The sequence below is a fragment of the Protopterus annectens genome, chromosome 3.part1, assembly GCF_019279795.1.
Source record: "Protopterus annectens isolate FY-2018-M chromosome 3.part1, PAN1.0, whole genome shotgun sequence".
Lineage (NCBI taxonomy): Eukaryota > Metazoa > Chordata > Ceratodontiformes > Protopteridae > Protopterus > Protopterus annectens.
Genome location: NC_056732.1, coordinates 770,963,234 through 770,982,652, shown reverse-complemented (window position 1 = coordinate 770,982,652; position 19,419 = coordinate 770,963,234). Strand labels below are relative to the sequence as shown.

Here is a 19,419-nt window from a genome sequence, read left to right as displayed (position 1 = left end):
TTAATGCATTATCATTAAAGATTTAAATTTTTGGGAAGTTAATGCATAAATATTTCTTCTCCTGCTAGTTTTATTTTGGAAAATCTAATAGACTAAATTGAGAATAACTATTAGTTTGTGGAAATAAAAGAGATTTATCTAAATTATATCTATAATACTAATGTAAGGCAAATCTGATTTATTGTTCGGTATATATGTCTGATTTATGAACAGTGGAATAAATGAATATGTAATCATCAAACATTGTTATATTAATGGGATGCATGCTGTTTTCTGGTTTTGGGGAACAGAAAAATGATAACTAGTCTTCCAAAGTCTCATTTCCTTGTTTTATAAACATTCACAGAGATTTTTGTGTTCCTGTGTTGTGGTATGTCATAAAGCGAGTGTATATTAGAACATCGAAGTTTCAAAACTTTGAATGTTCTAATATCGACCCCTATTCGGTGAAAGCTGAAAATATTGAACATACAGAACAGCAAATTTTTTCTTAGGGAAAAAATTTGCTGTTCCAAAACTCATACACACAACACAAGCACACCAAACAAACAGCAATCGACACACATACACCTAAAATCTTACACCTAACCCTACACTAAACTATACACACACCACTAACTATCCACTTACATTAACCCAAACCCTAACCCTAAGGTCCATCACTATCGCACATTCACCTCACCTATGCCTTAACCCTAACTCACCTACCCCACCCTAACCCTCATGTCCACACAATTGCACACTTTCCTGACCTGCGCCCTAACCCTAACTCACCTAACCTGCCTTAGCCCTCACGACCACCCAATGGCACACATACCTAACCCGCGCCCTAACCCTAACTCACCTAACCCGCCCTAACCTTCATGTCCACACAATCTCACACATACCAAACCCACACTCTAACCCTAACTAACCTAACCCCCACTCAATCACACACTTACCTGAACCCGACCCATAACTTTCCACCACAGCGCTGAAAATACATAAGCAACAGAAATGGACAACTGAATTCTTTCCCTAGGAAAAAAATCGGTTTTCTGTTGCTTCGATATTTTCAGCTTTCGATGAATAGGGGTCAATATTAGAACATTCAAAGTTTTGAATCTTTGATGTTCTAATATAGACCCCATAAAGCTGTAGGATGCAGAGTATCACAGTAAGCTTTTACTATCATAAGTTTACTATAGTGTAGCTTATATTCCCACAGGCTGAACAGGTGCTCATATCACTGGTCAAGGGGAAAAGATAGGAACATACATACAAAATGTATTGTTTGGATGCCAGTGGGATCAACAAACATGCTGATCACTGACTGGATGACAGCCACTCCAGATGGATCTTACTGTATGGGACCTTAGGGAAGATCCTACCTCTAGGGAATTGATGGATTTATGTCCAATAGGATGATTTTCAGTGGTTGGCATGTCACAGAGGGAAAACAGACTAAGGAAACAAACTTCATGTGATTATGTCATAGCTCAACATCTAACATATCTTATGTAAATTATTTACTCAACTGCCTCTTTGGCCTTAAATGTTATTTCTAGAAGGGAAACCTCTGCTGTATGATGCCTGGAGAGGGTCAATAATATTTTACATTGTTTCATGCTAGAAGCAACTTCTTTCATAATCTGTGAAATAATTTATTCTAAGAAGTCTAATAGATAATATTACTGTTGCCAATTTATCTTGATGATTAGTCTGCGGAGGTGCAATGATCAATGATAAAGAAAAGTATACTAGTGCAAAACAGGGAATTCAGGGTCTATATTATATAGTCAAAGTTTCAGAACTTCGAACCTCGCATGAGCGAACTCATATGAGTGAAGATCGAAACATTGAGTATATAATAAAATTAAAAAAAAAAAAAAACTTACCTTACTGCTCTGAGCAAGGGGGGCAAGCCTCACTACACCCCACACCCCCCCCACTTAAATATACCGACTCTGAGAACACACTTCAGTGCAGAAAGGGAAAATTTCCTATTCTACACGTGAAAAGCCATTGACTTTCACATTCGACCTTTCCAAAGTTCGATCATGTGATGTCGACCATCTATGATTAGAACATCGGAACGGTCACTCATCTAATATAGACCTTGAATTCAGTACGCACTATGTCAATTAATGTGCAGTAACATCTAGCAAAACAGATGTTTGCATACTTTTACGCTGTTTAAAACACGTGGGTCATAGCCGAAATATATTACATGCCCGTAATATTTTCCACTTCTAAATTTAGAGTACAACTCACCTTATTATAAAATTACTTTTTTTCAGTTGACAGATTTTTGGTCATTTAACAATTCCCAAGTGACAATCATTAAGTTAGTTTGTTAGCCGTTTACAGTATTGTCCGATATGTTGCAACTTCATTCTGAAATTAATTTAGCAAATACAATAAAGTATTAAAAAAAAGTCTGCATTATTAATCTCACCCTAAGGTTATACAAATGCAGGGAAAAGGGAGAAGGCAATACACTGCATACAATAAAACAGAATCAGAGTACCAAAATGTCAGGAAAATAACACAGAGTCACTGTCAATTGGTTATCAAATATACAGAAAAACAGCCCATGAATACATTTAGGTAACCCCTTATACGAAAAAGCTTATCTGATTGGGAAATAAACTATGGAATCCTGGCATACACTTGATTGACCTCCTCTCAAAACCTCTAATTTATATTATTTCAGAATTGAGAGTTTTTAAAGTTAAGCCTTGGAGCTGTGGTGCTGTCAATGATACACTCAATATATTCATATAAAAAGTCAGAGAGAATGCCAAGTTCATGTTCTCAGTTTTCCCAAATAGATCCTGTACTGGATTTTTACTAGCATTATATAAACTGGTTCTAAGGATATGGATTCAGATCATTAAAATCAGCTCACAGCTACATCTGCATATGTTATGCATTCTGAATGGAGACAGGCACTAACATACCATAGAGAATTATCATCACTTTGTACTAAATGTCCTGGATTTTAAAATGTTACCTGCAAATTAGTTATGGAGGGTACTATGTTCAGGAAACTGTGAACATGGCCATCTACGATGGTGACATAAGACCCTGTAAGTACATATTGGGTAGTTTGCATGCATGCATAAAACTTTGGGGGTGTAGATAGCCCTCTCCATGATGTGAGCACTCATGTGACCATTAGAATTGAGAATTTGGTTTATAAAATGAAAATTGTTCTTATTTTGAGGACACCAGTCATAGCACAAACACAGTAACCTTTTTGAGGCCTGATAGTCAGCAAGTGCAGGGTCAAAAACAATATAATAAGAAGTTATTAACCAAATTGCCCCCTAAACTGAGCCAGTGTAGAACCCCCAAAGTTGAGACTTTGGTTACCTAGGCAGGTTAACATATCCCCACTGAAATGTAATTTACATAACATTCTTAATCTGTGTAATTTAGACATATCTGAACCTGTTTTGGAAGAGAAAGTAGCTGGTTTAGAGCCAATACAGAGGGAGCCCTGTCAGCAATACTAAATCTATTAGCATTTTAGTTCTACCTTTGCATGCAATGAGCGTTCACTACCATCCTGCAGCATTAACCATAATGCCATTAAAAAAAGTGTGGCTTTCACATGATGCATCTATAACTTGTGTCTGTTCTGCCCTACGCTTTGGTAATTATGTATCGTAGGTGATTTGCTCTTCCACAGAAAATATTTAAATGCAGTTCATAAGGTCTCCTTGGAGCTGAAGCCACAATCAACATCCTGCAGTTGCATTTCTAACTGTAAAATACAGATCTGCTATAGGCACCATAGTAAGTAACAGCTTTGCTGTGTGGTTCAGATGCAAAAGTAATCCTGGGTTAAGTTTTTTCTTTGTTGAAGAGATTATCTGGATACATATGAAAATATATTATTTTTGGAGTTTACATTGCATGTATTTTGCTGAAAAGCTTTCCTCAAATACAACTTAATATTTATCTGCAATATTAGAAATGTGTTGCCGTCTCACAGAGTCATTATTTTTCCAGCACTCTGTGCAAGTCATTGATCTAATGCCCCCCAAAAGTCCTATGACTTGAGGACCACATTAATAAGGTAGCAATCCTCTTGCAACAAATTTAACAAAGGTTACAAATTGCTTGCTTATTCAGTAGAAACACATGCAATTAAGGAAGTTTATTATAGTCAACAGAAAACACTATTCAACATATTAAAAAATATGGGTAAATAGAATAGAAGTAGAATAGAATAGAATAGAATAGAATCTGGTTCATGTGATACACAAAACAGCTAACTTCTTCCGTAAACCAAACTAAAATTAATTTTATTTTTCAGTAAAAGACTTCAGTCCTTATCCTAGAAAAGGTAATCATTAATTGTGGCATGTGCTTATATCACCTGGAATTCCAGAGTTAACCCCTACCCCAATACAGCTTTGAATAAGGGCAGAAAATGACTGAAATGGCAGTTCATTTTAAAAATATTTGAAATCAAAATTTAGGAAGGGTCTTTATAGAAGAATGCAATGGAAACTTTTTGAGAGTCATAAGAATTGTTAATGAGTTCACAGCATTATTGCTGGTAGCAGTGCTGAACTGTTTCACATCTCTTTTGGATAAAACATATTCATTTTAATAAACCACAAACTGAATAAAACACAAAAATAGCAAGGGATGATGAAATGATCACAACCAGCTCTTCGGACCAAAAACACAGGTTTATTAAGTAAGTGCTTTCGGAGGGAACGATGTCTCTCCTTCATCAGACAAAAGTTAAAAACCGGTGCAATGTGAACTTAAATACAACAGTCCATAAGCTAATTAGAACAATTAGCCAACACAATCCACGTAAGTTTTAAAGGGCACCCAACATTAAAACCATAGCACATAACCAATGAAAAAACCTTGCTAACATTACAAATTACACGCTTAAAATCTAGTAACTTAATAGAATCAAACACTAGAGACGTGACTTACTACAACTTTTCTTTAAAACACATCAAAGTAAAACAATGAATAGTGAATAAACCCAAATGTATTAATCTGTTCACAAAAAGTTGGTTGCTAGAAAATCAAACAAATAACAAGGCAGTGGAAATACTCTGCCAGGGATGTTTATACTTAAACTAACATTACCTTCTCATAGTAAGATGTTTGAGTATACTAATAGAAACTGATTCATTTATACAAGGATACATGTAAGCAGCAGTTCTCAACTGCCAAAAAAGTTCTTCCATTTCCAAACGAACTTGCCACGGACCACCCCTTATACCAGTATCAATATGATAAAGAATACTAAATTTAAAAGAGTGGCCCGGGTTTGTCATAATGTGCCTGGCCAAAGCATTGGTGGGAACTTTCTTGCTGCTAGCATAATAGTGCTCATAGATGCTCTGCTTCAATTTTCTCTCCGTTTTCCCTATATAAAAAGCCACGCACTTGTCACAGCAAGCAGCATAGACAACACTCCTGGTATCACAATTGTATTTACCCTTGATACTAAAGGTTATGTCTTTAATTCTGACTTCTGATCCCACCCCAATGTGTTTGCACTGATTACAGGACCCACATCTGGCCATTCCTGTGTTTCTGATTTGCTTGTTAGAATGCTTAGCCTCGAATAAAGATTTAAGGTTTTGACCACACCTATATGTAATATGAGGTTTTGCTCCAAACATGTTAAACAGGACCCTGTCCTCAATAATGAGAGTCCAATTTTTATACACAAGATCTCTTATTTGTGTATGATCAACACTAAAGGTGCACAAAAAACTAGTCCTAAAAGTTTGGTCGTTTGAAAATTGCTTAGGGGCAATTTCCTTGTCTGAGCCTGGTTGGTTCTGCCTACTGGAATTACTCAAACTTGGTTTAAAATAACCCGTTTGACATTTGTTGATAACTTCAGATGTAATGTCAATGATCAATCCCTGTGGGTAGCCTCTGTTGGTAAACATAGATGCTAGATGGTCACATTCCTCTATGAAAATCATTTTCATCAGAAATCATTCTGGCCGCCCTAACCATTTGTCCCTTTACAACCGCCTTTTTCTGGTGAAAGGGATGGCAAGTGGTAAAATGGAGGAAGTCATTAGAATAAGTAGGTTTCCTATATATAACACTCTTATACCTAGAATTGGGAATGTCCTTGGATAAAAGAATGTCAAGAAAGTTAATGTTGTGTTCCTGTAAATTATAAGTAAACTCAAGAAAATGGGTCATTGAGGAAATGTTGGAAATAAAGGACGTCACCAATGATCGTGAACCCTTCCAAATTAAAAAGTGTGTAATTTGTAATGTTAGCAAGGTTTTTTCATTGGTTATGTGCTATGGTTTTAATGTTGGGTGCCCTTTAAAACTTACGTGGATTGTGTTGGCTAATTGTTCTAATTAGCTTATGGACTGTTGTATTTAAGTTCACATTGCACCGGTTTTTAACTTTTGTCTGATGAAGGAGAGACATTGTTCCCTCCGAAAGCGCCTACTTAATAAACCTGTGTTTTTGGTCCGAAGAGCTGGTTGTGATCATTTCATCATCCCTTGCTATTTTTGTGTTGTATTCATTTTAATCATTTTTTCAATGTGGTTACTTATGAATTTCTTCTCTGTAGTAACCTATTCATTCTTTTGACCATGCAGGCCAAGCCCACCAAATTACTCCATTTAAAGGTCTCCTTTTATAGATGGGACTTGTCTAATTGCTGTCCACTTTTTATTATCTGTCAGATGTGCACACATCATGCAGTGGTTCATACAACTTGAATATGCACGGCTTCCATTACATCTGATAGCTAGTAAGCACTGAGTGCCTACTGTTTTAGCATTAGGTTGTTTCATGAATCATCATTATCATTCCTAGGACTGTAGTTTTCATCTGTTGAAGAGCATAAGCTCAAGAGTGAATCTGATGAAAAAAGAGTTTCAGATACTGGCACCTTGGAGTATTCTCCCCTACTCGAAGGTACTGTGATCTTGGTATTATTACATATAGTTAGCAAAAACATGAGATACATCACATGCAAGAGGGTGTAGGAAGACCCCCTCCCTACAAAAATATTTACATAATATTTACATAATAAGAACAAGTTTCACAGTTTGGTTCAAGCACTGCCTTATTTTTGTAGATTAGGGCTTACACAGCATGCAGTTATTCTTGTGCTGGAAGGACAGTTGTATGTTTCCAAGACCCAATGCCCAAACATAATCAGATGCATGCTCCTGTGCAGGTATATTGTTTCCACAAAGCCCTGTGACACTAAAGTCACAATAAGATATCTACCAAGTGCTGTCCCTGCTGACCATTCCAACAGATTCCTCCTCATAGGATAGGCAACTGGTCATCAGATAAATATTTCCAACCATCCAGATAAGCAGTGTCATCATCATTTCTAACTAATGAAACCTATGTCAGTGAGAAAGAAGGCCTGGTGTCATCCTTCTGGGATGAAGGTCAGAGATATATTTGTATTAAAAGCTCACACAGAATCCAAAACTTGCAACATCCCAAAGACTGCAGACTGCAGATATGTTTTGCTAAATTTAGATATTTGTAAAACCGTATTCTACTGACTCTGACAAAAGTCCTTCCAAAAGTGACAATGCATATTTATTTCTTCCACAGATAACATCACTTAACTATAAAAAATTCAGTTGCTATTAAAATATATTTACTCATGACAGCCTAGTGATGTTGTCAGACATTTCTACATGTACTGCTTGTTCGTATTTGCTTTAATAATACTAAAAACCATGTTACATAGAAGGTACCACAAGACTTCATCTTAAAGATTATAGGATGACAACAGAACTGTATAGATAGCTCATCTCTGTCTAGAGTCTGTCTGTCATTCTTAACAGATGTTGAATATTATTTGTAAACTAGTTATTTGCATTGATAATAATTTCCATATTTCTCTATCACAACCACCTAGTGAGACAGACATAACTGCTTAATGTCTAATGAAAGCTCACAGATGTGTGAAGAAAATGCTGCTGGCAGTATGTATGTTGCTTGAATTCTAGTGACCTATCATAAGATGTTTATACAACATTAAAAAATAAATATTTAGCAAATTTATTTTCACTTATATATCCAGTTTAAGACCTAGAATCAAATGAATGCAACTACTGTAAAGATTAGTTTGTGTTAAATAATTTGCCATTTGCAGTGTCTTAGTATCTGTTATGGTTCTATAGATACTAAAATTTGCTTAAACATATAATGCTCTAGCTTCATTTTTTTAAGGGCTCAGGCCATGCCCATAAGAATACATGCTCAAAAGTGTTCATTGGAGGGAATGGTTAACGTGAGGATTAAATAAACAAAGTATATATAGTGAATAATGCCTTTTGATTCAAAAGTTTCATACCATAGAATAAATTACTCTTTGTTCATTTCCAGATGCCTAACATTATTCTTTTTTTACAAAAAAACATAACACTATAAGACCGTATATATTCCATTGTACACTTCCAAAAATATATCAAAGCCTGGTTACTTGCATGCCATTTCTGAAAGTCACTCATATGTTCATTTTTTACCTCCATAGGATTAGGCAAGTGACTCCTCTGTCTGCATCCCTTTGTTCCATTTATTGAATGGGGTGAAAGCTAGGCATCCCCAGATACTTTTATTCTCATTCTCCTGCAGTGAGTTGAGTGGTACGGAATGGATCAACTTTCTGATCCCCCGCAGAGGCCCACCCCTATCCTTGTGAAACACCCCTCTTCCTAACATTAATTTTCTGAGCTACATTGCATGTTATTGGCCATAGGGGACACACCTCTGCATGCTCATTGTGTTATGTGTACATACACAGTAACAGACCATGTTCATACATTTGTGGTCTAGGGGTCCAACATCTAGTTTTTTAATAGGCGTCATTCAAATGGTGAGTCAGATATACCTCCCTGACCCCTGGATAGATGAGACTACAAAGACTGGTCATTCTTGTCTTCCTCAGCCAGTTCCATCAGGCACCTGAGCAGTTAATTAAACTCAGTTTGCCTAAAGCATAGTTAAGACATCATACTATTAGGCAACCAGAGTTTTCCAGTTCCATATATGTTCTTGTATTCTGACTTTTGGCTTATTCTCTTACCCATGTAAATTAATAGACTATTGCTCATGATGCCATAAATAGATGTCAGGTAATGCAGACATACATATTGCATGTAGATAACATATCCATTAATACTTCATTCATTTTGTTTTACCAGTACCTAGAGAAACACAACTTATAAGCTATGTTTCTCCATTAGTGTACAGCACAACAAATGGTTTAGGCAATATCTTCTTCATTGTTGAATTTGTAAGTAGGGCATTCTGTTTTCTAGTAATTCCCAGTATTGTTTCAGTTGCAAAGGAATACTTAATCACAAAATTATTGGGTCTGCAGACTACATGTAAAATCCTATATCTACTTATATTAGTAATTTGAATAAATGGATTTGTAAATCACTCAGTCTGTTTAATCCCTGTGCAATAACATTCAAATTGGATGTACTTTTCCATAACCACTTTTGCTTCCTTTTAAAAAAAAATTGGCTTTGCATAGATGTTTAATCTTGTAAAATTCTCCATTCTCTCTAAAACTTAATCTCTCACTCTTATCATAGGATCATGTCACGCTCCAACATAAACCCCTCTCTACCCTTTCTTTCTTCCCTGCACTGAAATCATCACCTATTATCACTACTGTTGCCTCTCGTCATCCTAAAATATTCTCATCCCCTACCTGGGACTGAATTGCTCTGTTATCTAATGTACTATACTTTCAATAACAAATAGTTTGGTGCTTCTTCCATGATAAATAGTTAATCTAAGCACAAATGGATTGCAGCAATGGTTTAAAAGTTAACTCTCTTAGAGCTTAAGTCACATAATGTTCTTCTGTTAATGTTGAGTTTACCTAACCTGCAAAGGTCTAGTAATCCTCATGTTTTCAATGTTAACTCTCTAAGTGATTATTACATAATGTATTATTCTTCTGTAATGTTTAATTGTTCTGTATGAACTCTGTAACATTTAACTTGCAATGTTTTGGAGCTTTTCTCCCTGGACCTCCACTGAAACGGGGCTCTTTATGGCCCAGTAGACTTCCCTGGTCATCAAACTTAAATAAATAAATTATTAGGCTATAGACCTGGAGGTCATTTTAAGCCTAGCTGTCTCAATATGATGTAATACCATAGAGGTAGTCGTCTATAGCTAAGAATGAAAACCTTTCCATTTGGCGAGGAAGTGCTGGATTCACCTTCTCAATATTCTCCATGGAGGCAGACATACACACCAAAGTGACTACAGTGAAATTAAAACTCCTACCTAAGTGTACAGACTACAAAACACAGTACTTAACACATGCACCACGACACACGTCTAGCTTCTCAATGACTTGGCATTGCATTTAGCACTCACCCTTTGCTTTGAGGACAGCTGCATTCATGTTTTTCAGGTTGAGCCTCTCAGGACTACATGAGTCATCTGGGCACAAGATCACAGGAGGTGTTCATTGTTGAGTATGAAGAAAGTAGAATGAGAGTCAGCACTTTTAAATCCAAGGTCATTATCTGCAGAAGAAAGAACAGATCGCCTTTTGCAGAGAAAAGCGATCAGCTACTTCCATTTCTCAAGTGAGGGTGGAGAGAATTGGATGATAGACCTGTGGAAGTATTCTGTGACAGCAGGAGTTGGGCCAGACAATCATATTGAAATGGGAGCTAGGATAAAACTGAGAAACATTCCTCTCAACCTATGAATGCATAAAATCTGGACAAAGCTAAAAATAATGTGGGGGGGGGGGGCAAAGGCACAATAATAGGACAAATTTTAAATATTGCTCTTATAAATTTATAAAGTTAAAACAATAACAGTTTTTGAATTAGCATACATTTTCTTAAGGAAATGAAACCAGAAACTCAAATATTTGCCATTATTTAAAGGTGAGATGTACTGGATGCTGAGAGACTTCTCTGGAAGACATCCAGTACAATTCAGGAACTGGTGTTTTTGCTCACATCTGTTCCATTTTACAAGCAACATTTAGTTGGTATGGCAGCAATGGGAAAAGGCTTCTACCCTCTAGCTTGTGTTTTTTTTAGCTGTTAGATATAGGCATCAACACCAGTTGGCAGACGTTAGTCATTTAATGAAACACACAAGGGTTGGGAGGGTGGCCTAATGGTTAAGGTGTTTGCCTTACAAACACAAGGTGCAAGGTTTGAGTCTCACAAGGGATAATTGGCTAGGCTTAAAATGGCTCACAAGGGCAGTTAGCCTAGTACTAAACTATGAACCTATGAACTATGAACACTTTACCCTGCATGCCATTCTTATGGTACTTGATCCATACGTTTGTGACCATCACTTTAATTCCCAAACCTTGATTAGTGGTGCCACATATGGGTATTAACTTGCCAGATAAAGGGCTGGCATAAATCTGGAATGATTGCTTTGATGTATGTCAACAAGTCATCACATGCACTGCCTTCTGCTTGTGTCATATAAAAATCAACTTATCTAACTATAACAGTTACCCATTAATGTCTACATTGAGCTAGAAGGCATAAAATGCTTTAAATATGTGAAGAAGTTCTACACATATTTTGTTGGTCTTACATTATGAATAGATAAGGATGCAGTTCAGCTGCCACAGTGATAATTGGAAGTTGGGTTTTGTGTACAGAGCAGTTTAGTAAAGTAGTACAAGTTCATTGCTATATGGATTGTCTAAACCTTATTGTTAGCAGCATGCCTGAATCTCGCAGCATTGCCAAACATGTATGACAAGCGAAGTATATAAATGCAGATATTATTCCTTAGATTATTTCAGCAAATGCTTGTCAGTATTTCTATCAGAAAGAAATGTGTAAGGTACATTTGTTAAGACAGTCACTGAGGCACTGTTATTACTGCCATATTGTCAGGAATTCTACTGACTATGTTCAGAAAAATGAAATTTCTTCCTGTACTGTTTCTTCAAATATGAATCTCTAAACTACAATATTTTTGAATATTCTGACAGTAGTAAATGTGTCAAAATGGTTGATTGTATGTTACTTATTTCTAACGTACTGCAGCATTTGCTTTTAATATATCTTCAGAAATCAGAATTATGGTGAAAAATATGAAAACCTCTAACTGCTTTGATAAAGTAATATAGTCTCAATAACAGCTCTTATTTTTCAGAATTATTTAAGTATATGCGTTTTGTAGACACTGCATTTATAACAGCTATCAAAAAATCATCTTTACAGTAGTACTTGCTTTGTAAAGTAAGGAAGTTGCTTACAAAGGAAAATGCATGCTAGCTGTAGATTGCAAATTCTACTGTTTGTTTGTTAAATTTTAGTTATTCTACATCCTGCACTATATTAAATTGAAAAGAAAAAAAAATATATATATATATATATATATATACATACATATATAAAATGCTGTTTTCATCAATAAAATATGCTGTCACATTTGTTATCATTTTAAATTTCTTACAGTAAATGAAGGCGGAATAAAACAACCATCCAATCACTGTCCTGATCCTGGAGAACCGGAGCATGGGAAAAAAATAGGCTCTGATTTTAGGTAACCATTTTTACAACAGTTTCCAATTTGAAATTTTTCCTGTGTACAGTATGACATCTGTGAAATACAGTGTAGGCGTTTAGTTGTTAGAATGCAAAATATTGTATTAACAATGATGCTCATACTGTTCAGTGCACATTTTCTTCATGTGCATGGAGATAATTGAAAAGTAGTTATGTTTTCTCTGAGCTTTCATTGACTTTTTGCTAAAAATTATTTGGTTGATGGACAAATATTATACTTCTATCAGTTTTCCTTTTTTTATTTAATTTCACATGCTTGGGATTAATGTATGTTCAGACCACTTACCATATCTCAAATCCCTATCCTGGGACAGTTTGCAAGGACAGTTTACACGTTCAATTTGTACCACAAAGATAGAGGAGGTTGTGTATGGAAAGACATTCATCTTCTAAGAAACTAAAAGCTGGAAGAAATGTATGGTAGTCCTTATTTAATGTAATGCACAGTGCCTGATGGGATTTCTTGATACTTTGGAATGCTTGAATGGTAAAATTAAATGGATCTTTCCTAATTCCTTCCAGGCTGCTGCTTTGCATGAACAGTACTTGCCAGTGGTCTGTACTATAGACAATGATGCAAAAAATGCGACTGTCCCCTTCTAGTAAAGGTGCACAATGAGGACGATTACTACTTATCCCTCATTTCTCACCTCACCTAAACCTGTAGCCAAATACTTGCAAGTTCAGCTTTGAGCTGCAACAATGCAGACTGGTACCATCCCACATCATCAGAGTTGGACAACTTGAATTCAGCATTGCTGTAAAGAAAAATTTAAATATTCACTGTGCACTGTGGTTGCTATGTATTAAATCATTCAAGTACATTAAACACATAATTTTTTTAGAAACAAAGGATGCACATATCTTTTCCCGTACCTCTTTTTTGTTTAAAATCAATAGACATCCCTGCAAGAAGTGTTGCTGTGCTCACTGATCTCTAGCTTTTGTTAGTGAAAATTCTACTGTGTATCCTAAACTTTAGTTCTATATCTATGTCTTGCTATTTAGTTCTCGCTTTAGTTTTTGTTGGAGAAAATTCAAAAGTGTGGGGCTTACTGCATAAATTGGGATGTTTTCTTGTGCCCAAGTTAATCAATGCAGTTATAGTATTTATTTTAATTAATGAGGAAAGAGACGAGTCATGCATTCTTTTATTACATAACACAAGCCATAAGTGACATGCAATTATTGCATTGAGAAAATGAAATATTCTGAATGGTTGAAGATTTTGTTAAATACATATAAAATCTGCAAATGAATGAAGCAAAATAAACAACTTATATCTGTTTTCCAGTAATCTTTTCTCCTCAGCGTATGCATCTCTAGGCTCCTTTCTTTTTTTCAGTTTTATTAATATCACTGCTTTAGCATCATCTTCTGTGTAAACAGATTTAGGCACCCAGTCCAGGGCAGTCCAGTGCTGACACCTATTACACATGCCACCCTAAGATGTTGCAGTGCATGCAGAGGGTGGTATTGATATACCTTTTTCACAGCAAATATGTTGAGGAAAAAAAAAAGAATAGTAAACAAAGAAAACAAACCTTCCTGTATGAATCTGAGCCTACTTTTCAGAATTGCAAGAAAGACTCAGAAAATGTAGGGTCTTCACTGTGTAGTGCTTTACACATCCAATATATGCAAATTATTTCTTAGGGACATACCCATGTTTCAACAACATGGCTTCTGAATGCCCATGAGTTTTTACTTTCACTTTTTAATGCCTTCACTGGTGTATTCAGGAATATAAATCAGACCATTCTAACTCCCAACATGCATTTGTTTTTCCCTTTTATGAACTTGTCAGTACTGGATAAGTTGAGTACTTGGCCATACTTTAGAAACACAGTACTAAAAATAAATACAGAGATTAAAATAAGCCTGATGTCCATATCATTAGGCTGACCACAATATATCCCAAATAACATTAAAACCAAAGTCTGAAAGGGTCACACAGACAAAATATTTAGTGAAACAAATTCAAGAAAGTTCCATAAAAAGTTGAACTTCTCATTGTGATCTTTTACTACATGAAGAGTTGAGGAGTCAGATGTGCCTGATATTTATCCAGAATGACATGCTTAAAATTTTATCATCAGTTCATACATTATTGTTTAATATGGTCTTGAAGAAAAGTGGATTAGTAGCTTTGAAGCGTATCATCCAGAAATAGATATCAGTCCTTTATGCAATAGTTTTTGGATGCATCTTATCAAATATTTGCTGCAGTAATGTTTACATGTAATTAAAAACATTTCAGAGATATATTCCATGCAATTAAAGAACTCATAAAATCATTTTGACTCATGCAGTATGCATGAACAGTTAAATCTTTGGAGTTATTCAGGATTTATTGCAGCCAAATAATGTTTTCAAATCCTGGCCCAAGGACTAGTATATCAGTATAATGTAATATAATTCAATGTATGCAGCGATAATGTTACCATATTCTTTGTTAAACAATGCATACATTTACAGCATATATTTCCAGAATTAAAATCCATAACAATTTATTGATGACAGCATTTCTAAAATAAGCACTTTTCGGTAGATGGCAAAGTTCATCCAATCCCCACACCTTATTTTATTAAATATCATTATCACCATGTTATGTTTAAAATGGAGAAAATAAATAATTTCAAGTGTTTTCAACATTTGTGATTCAGTATTTTGAGTAGCTGTCCTAAAAATTTTAAGGATGAAAATTAATCTGTTTGGGAGAGATGTAATTTTATTATTAATTTTCTTATGAAAGGTTTATAAAATCTAAGAACTATGAGGATGATCTGTATCAAATTATTACTTAGGGAAATAGTTTAAAAATAGAATATATCTTGAATTTTAGAGTCAGTATTATTTGTTATGCTATTCCTTACATATTTGCTAGAATTCTAGAATCAGTATTATTTACTATACTGGTCTTCAGTTGGGATAACATTTTGTAGAGTTAATTTTTATCACCCAGACAGAGCCTTGTATACAACAGAGACAGTAAATATGAATGTTTCCTTATTTTTTCTAAGGCCAAAGTCATTGTATTATCTAATCATAATTTTCCCAATTTCTTAAAATCAATTAATAATATTTAGTCTATCTTTCTTTCTTTTTCTTTCCTTCTTTCTCTCTTTCTTTCTTTCTTTCTGGTGGGCTTGTACTTGCAGAAATCTTCAAAGTAATTGTTCTTTTTGGAGCATTCACTCATATGAGTGTTCATTTATGAAACACTCATATGCATATATACAAACTTGTATATTTATATTTTATATAGCTATATATCTATATCTATCTATATCTATATATATTTGTATGTATATATATATATATATATATATATATATATATATATATATAGACAATGGTGCTGGTTGTCTGCTATGAGCAATGACAGAAAACTTTTAAAAAGTTCATAAAAATAAGATATTTTTCAGATAGAATCAGATGAGCCTATTTTTAAATAGCTACAAATACAATAAAAAAATAAAATTAGCAAAGAGCAAAGGAAGAATCTATATAAGAAATATTTGAAAAAAATAATGAACATCTGTAAAAAATACTAATAAAATATTCAGATCAGATCAGAAGGAAAGTTTTAGCAGTGTGATGTCAGGAGCTTAACAAACTTACTGACTTAGGTATGTAAGTATAAAAATGGTATGTTAAAATTGCATTGCATATCAGGGCGGGTGAATTCATTATCACTATGACTAATGGTTGGCTGTCAGATGTTGCATTCTACATATATGTATAAAGCATTTTTACATCCTGTGAGTAAGCATGCCACAAATGTATGCAAACTTATTTTTATCATATGCTCATTCACACAGTAATACACTCCATATATTTGATTGTTTTTGACCAATTTATTAGTAACATAACATAAAATGTAATTTCTCACTAGAGTACTGAAACCTTTTCAACTACTTCCCTAAACATTGCCAAACCAATAACTGTATTAACCATGACTATAACAGCGCAAGGCCAGGTTGTTTGCCCTACTGTCCCATATGGCTTGCCCCACCATATAACCCAATGATACTCTTGGCCAGGATTCCTTTGCAGTGTATTGTACCACTCATTCAGCCTTGCAGCATAATGGATAACTAGCCCAGGAAAGCAGGGGGGAGGACTGCCCTGGGACAGCAGCCTGTTCCTCCCCATTACTGGCCCATTATACATCCTTGAGTGACATGACCTTGGGAGTCGGATGTCACCCCAGAACAAACTCCATAGGATTCATGCAGATGATGATGAGGTAATGCATGACTACATCATGAGTCTCATGGAGTTAAATAATATGAAATTGATAACACAGCAGCTAGTGATAATGTCACATGCATGTACATGCATATATATCTTGCTGGAGTCCCAACACAGAAACCTAAAATGCCAAGACGTACAACTAAAAATATAACAAATTAGTTGTCAATAAAAACTTAAATGACAGTGCTAGATTTGGTGATGGTCAGATAGCTGCCACAACTTGTTCACACGTAACGTTTTGTGTACATGCAAAAACAGGGATTCAAGTTAAACAAGTTCAAACCCATTTCAGACAGATGTATTGCAGAAAACCAAAGTGGGTCTTCTCCATGAATTCCTAGTATTCAAGCACACCAAAACTTAGCAGTGTGACCTACTGAGCCTCTGTTTAATTCATAAACCAAAGAGCCAACTAGCCAAGCTATCAGAAACAGGCCTCGATGCCAAAACAGTGTTGGGATGATCACTAGCCATCATATAGAGAATACACCAATTGACAGTGACCAAATAACAAAAAATGCAACAGAATAAACACCCATACAGAAACAAACTAAATCATTACCTCCAAGTCGAATTGCGAGCATGCTGGGATGTGAGGTCTGGTACAGCATCTCATCTATTGTGAAGTTGTAGTTCTCCAAATGCAGGCTGGGAAACCTTTCCATAGCACCTCAAAGGTAGTTGGTTCTAGACCCAAGGCAAGTCCATGGACAATGCTCAGTTAATGAAAGAATGCCCCAGAATAACTAAGCAGGAAACAACTGTGAAAAAAATAAACAATAAGCCATCTATATAAATGCAGCTACCTTATGTAACTCACAATATTGCAGAACACCAAATGCCCTATTCCCTTGACAGTGTAAACCAGCTGACCCTCTCTGGCATGGTTGCAAGCCCTGCTGATGTGAACATGTGAAGCCCATGATAGACTGTGAGGAATAACCAACAAAGGACAGTCCCCTGCTAATTATAGATCTTTTTTAACATGCTGTTCAAAAGGCAAGGCATAATGGCCCAACCACTTGCAAAACAAAACACTAGTCTGCACCTACACATGGGTAAGATAAACCATAAAAGATCACTATCCAGTGTGCAGTATACAGCAAATGAAACAATACTTGTCTGTAACTACCTCTTGTCCCTTGAAAAGTTGGTCAGACGTTGACCAGTGAATCCAAAACAAGTTTACATACAAGGTAATCACAAACTCATTCCAGGTCAACGCAAGGTAAGCTCCTTAACCCTAAAAGCCCAACTGTAAAAGCAGAAGAAAACAGAAGCCAACTCTATATAACTGTGACAATCTTCTGCTAAGGAGAGAACACCCCTCAAAATTTAACCCTGCAAATCCTTTCCAAAAGGCCACCCAAGGTCACTATTCACCCCTTTCAAATTCTCGCAGCCCACTATTATTTTTTCTACTGGTATCAGCCTCAGGTTGGAGGGGATGCTGGTAGACATTTCATACTCATTTGGGCCAAATCTGCAGAAATCTGTGATCTGTAAACTTGTGAGAGTACCAGACAGATTGTTAACCTTACCTGGAATGTGTTTTTAAGTGAAGGACAGATTTATCCAAAGGCTGTGCAAGACCAGTAACTTAAGCAATGACTGTTCTTAACTAACTTTTTATTAAGTACCAGTACTATTGCCCGATTATCAGGATGGACAATGACCTTATCATTAGTGAACATCTCCAACTAAACCTAAGTGGCCTCCCAAATTGGAATGAGATCTAAAAAAAAGCAATATCTTTTTTTTTTTTTTTTTTGTGCCAATAAACACTCCAGCCACAGGGCAGTATTCCCCATACATAAACCTCCTAATGCATTTTTGAATAAATTTAGCAACTGAAATGAAATGCACCTAATTTCCAAAAGGAGATTTCTTTGTACTGAGACAGTAATTGCCACCGAATGTGGACGTCATCTCTCACTCTGGATGGTACGTGTACATGTTTCTGCCAACAACCTTTCAACAAATTGGCAAGGATCCTGATGAAGGTTGTCCCAGGTGCAACTACTCTGCAGGCAAAACTGAGGAGCCTGCGTAACTTAATGACATACTATATCATAACCTTTCTCATACTGACTTTAAAGAAAAATTTACAGTCGTACTTAAATATGTTACCAATACATGTAAAGCCAAATGACTTGCAGATGGAGTCAGTACTGGGCACATTGCAGGTGCTGCAAAGAGGACTTCTGGCTAACACCAAAGACTGAAACAATACTAATTTCATGAGCTTTAATCGTACTTTGACTTAGGAATGGGGTCCATTTCCATCATGGTATCAGAAGGCCAAAAGACTTGGAGAAATTATAAAAGAGGAAGACCTCAATAGCCTCCCTCAAAATTTTATTTTATTATTTTAAATGTGTTTACCCGGAAAGACTGACTGAACACAGGTCGTTTTTCAGCAGAGGTAAACAGGAGCACTGACAGGAGAAGAGTGCGGGTAATAGTAAGTTTTGTGGTTCTAGTTAGAAATTGTTTATTCCTGAAAAGTAGACCTAGTTTCTTATGAACTTTTTTTAATGGATTGACCAATGTGGATATCAAATCTCAAGTTATTATCAATTTCAATCC

At 35.6% G+C, this 19,419-nt stretch overlaps 1 protein-coding gene across 1 annotated transcript in view; it reads left to right on the top strand.

Moving 5' to 3' along the window:
* Nucleotides 1-19,419, top strand: part of LOC122797720 (CUB and sushi domain-containing protein 3) — a 5,249,173-nt gene that overhangs the window by 1,374,180 nt on the left and 3,855,574 nt on the right. The window contains exon 8 of the mRNA XM_044066251.1: nt 12,460-12,547. Coding sequence (XP_043922186.1) covers nt 12,460-12,547 — 88 coding nt within the window. The remainder of the gene's footprint in view (nt 1-12,459; nt 12,548-19,419) is intronic.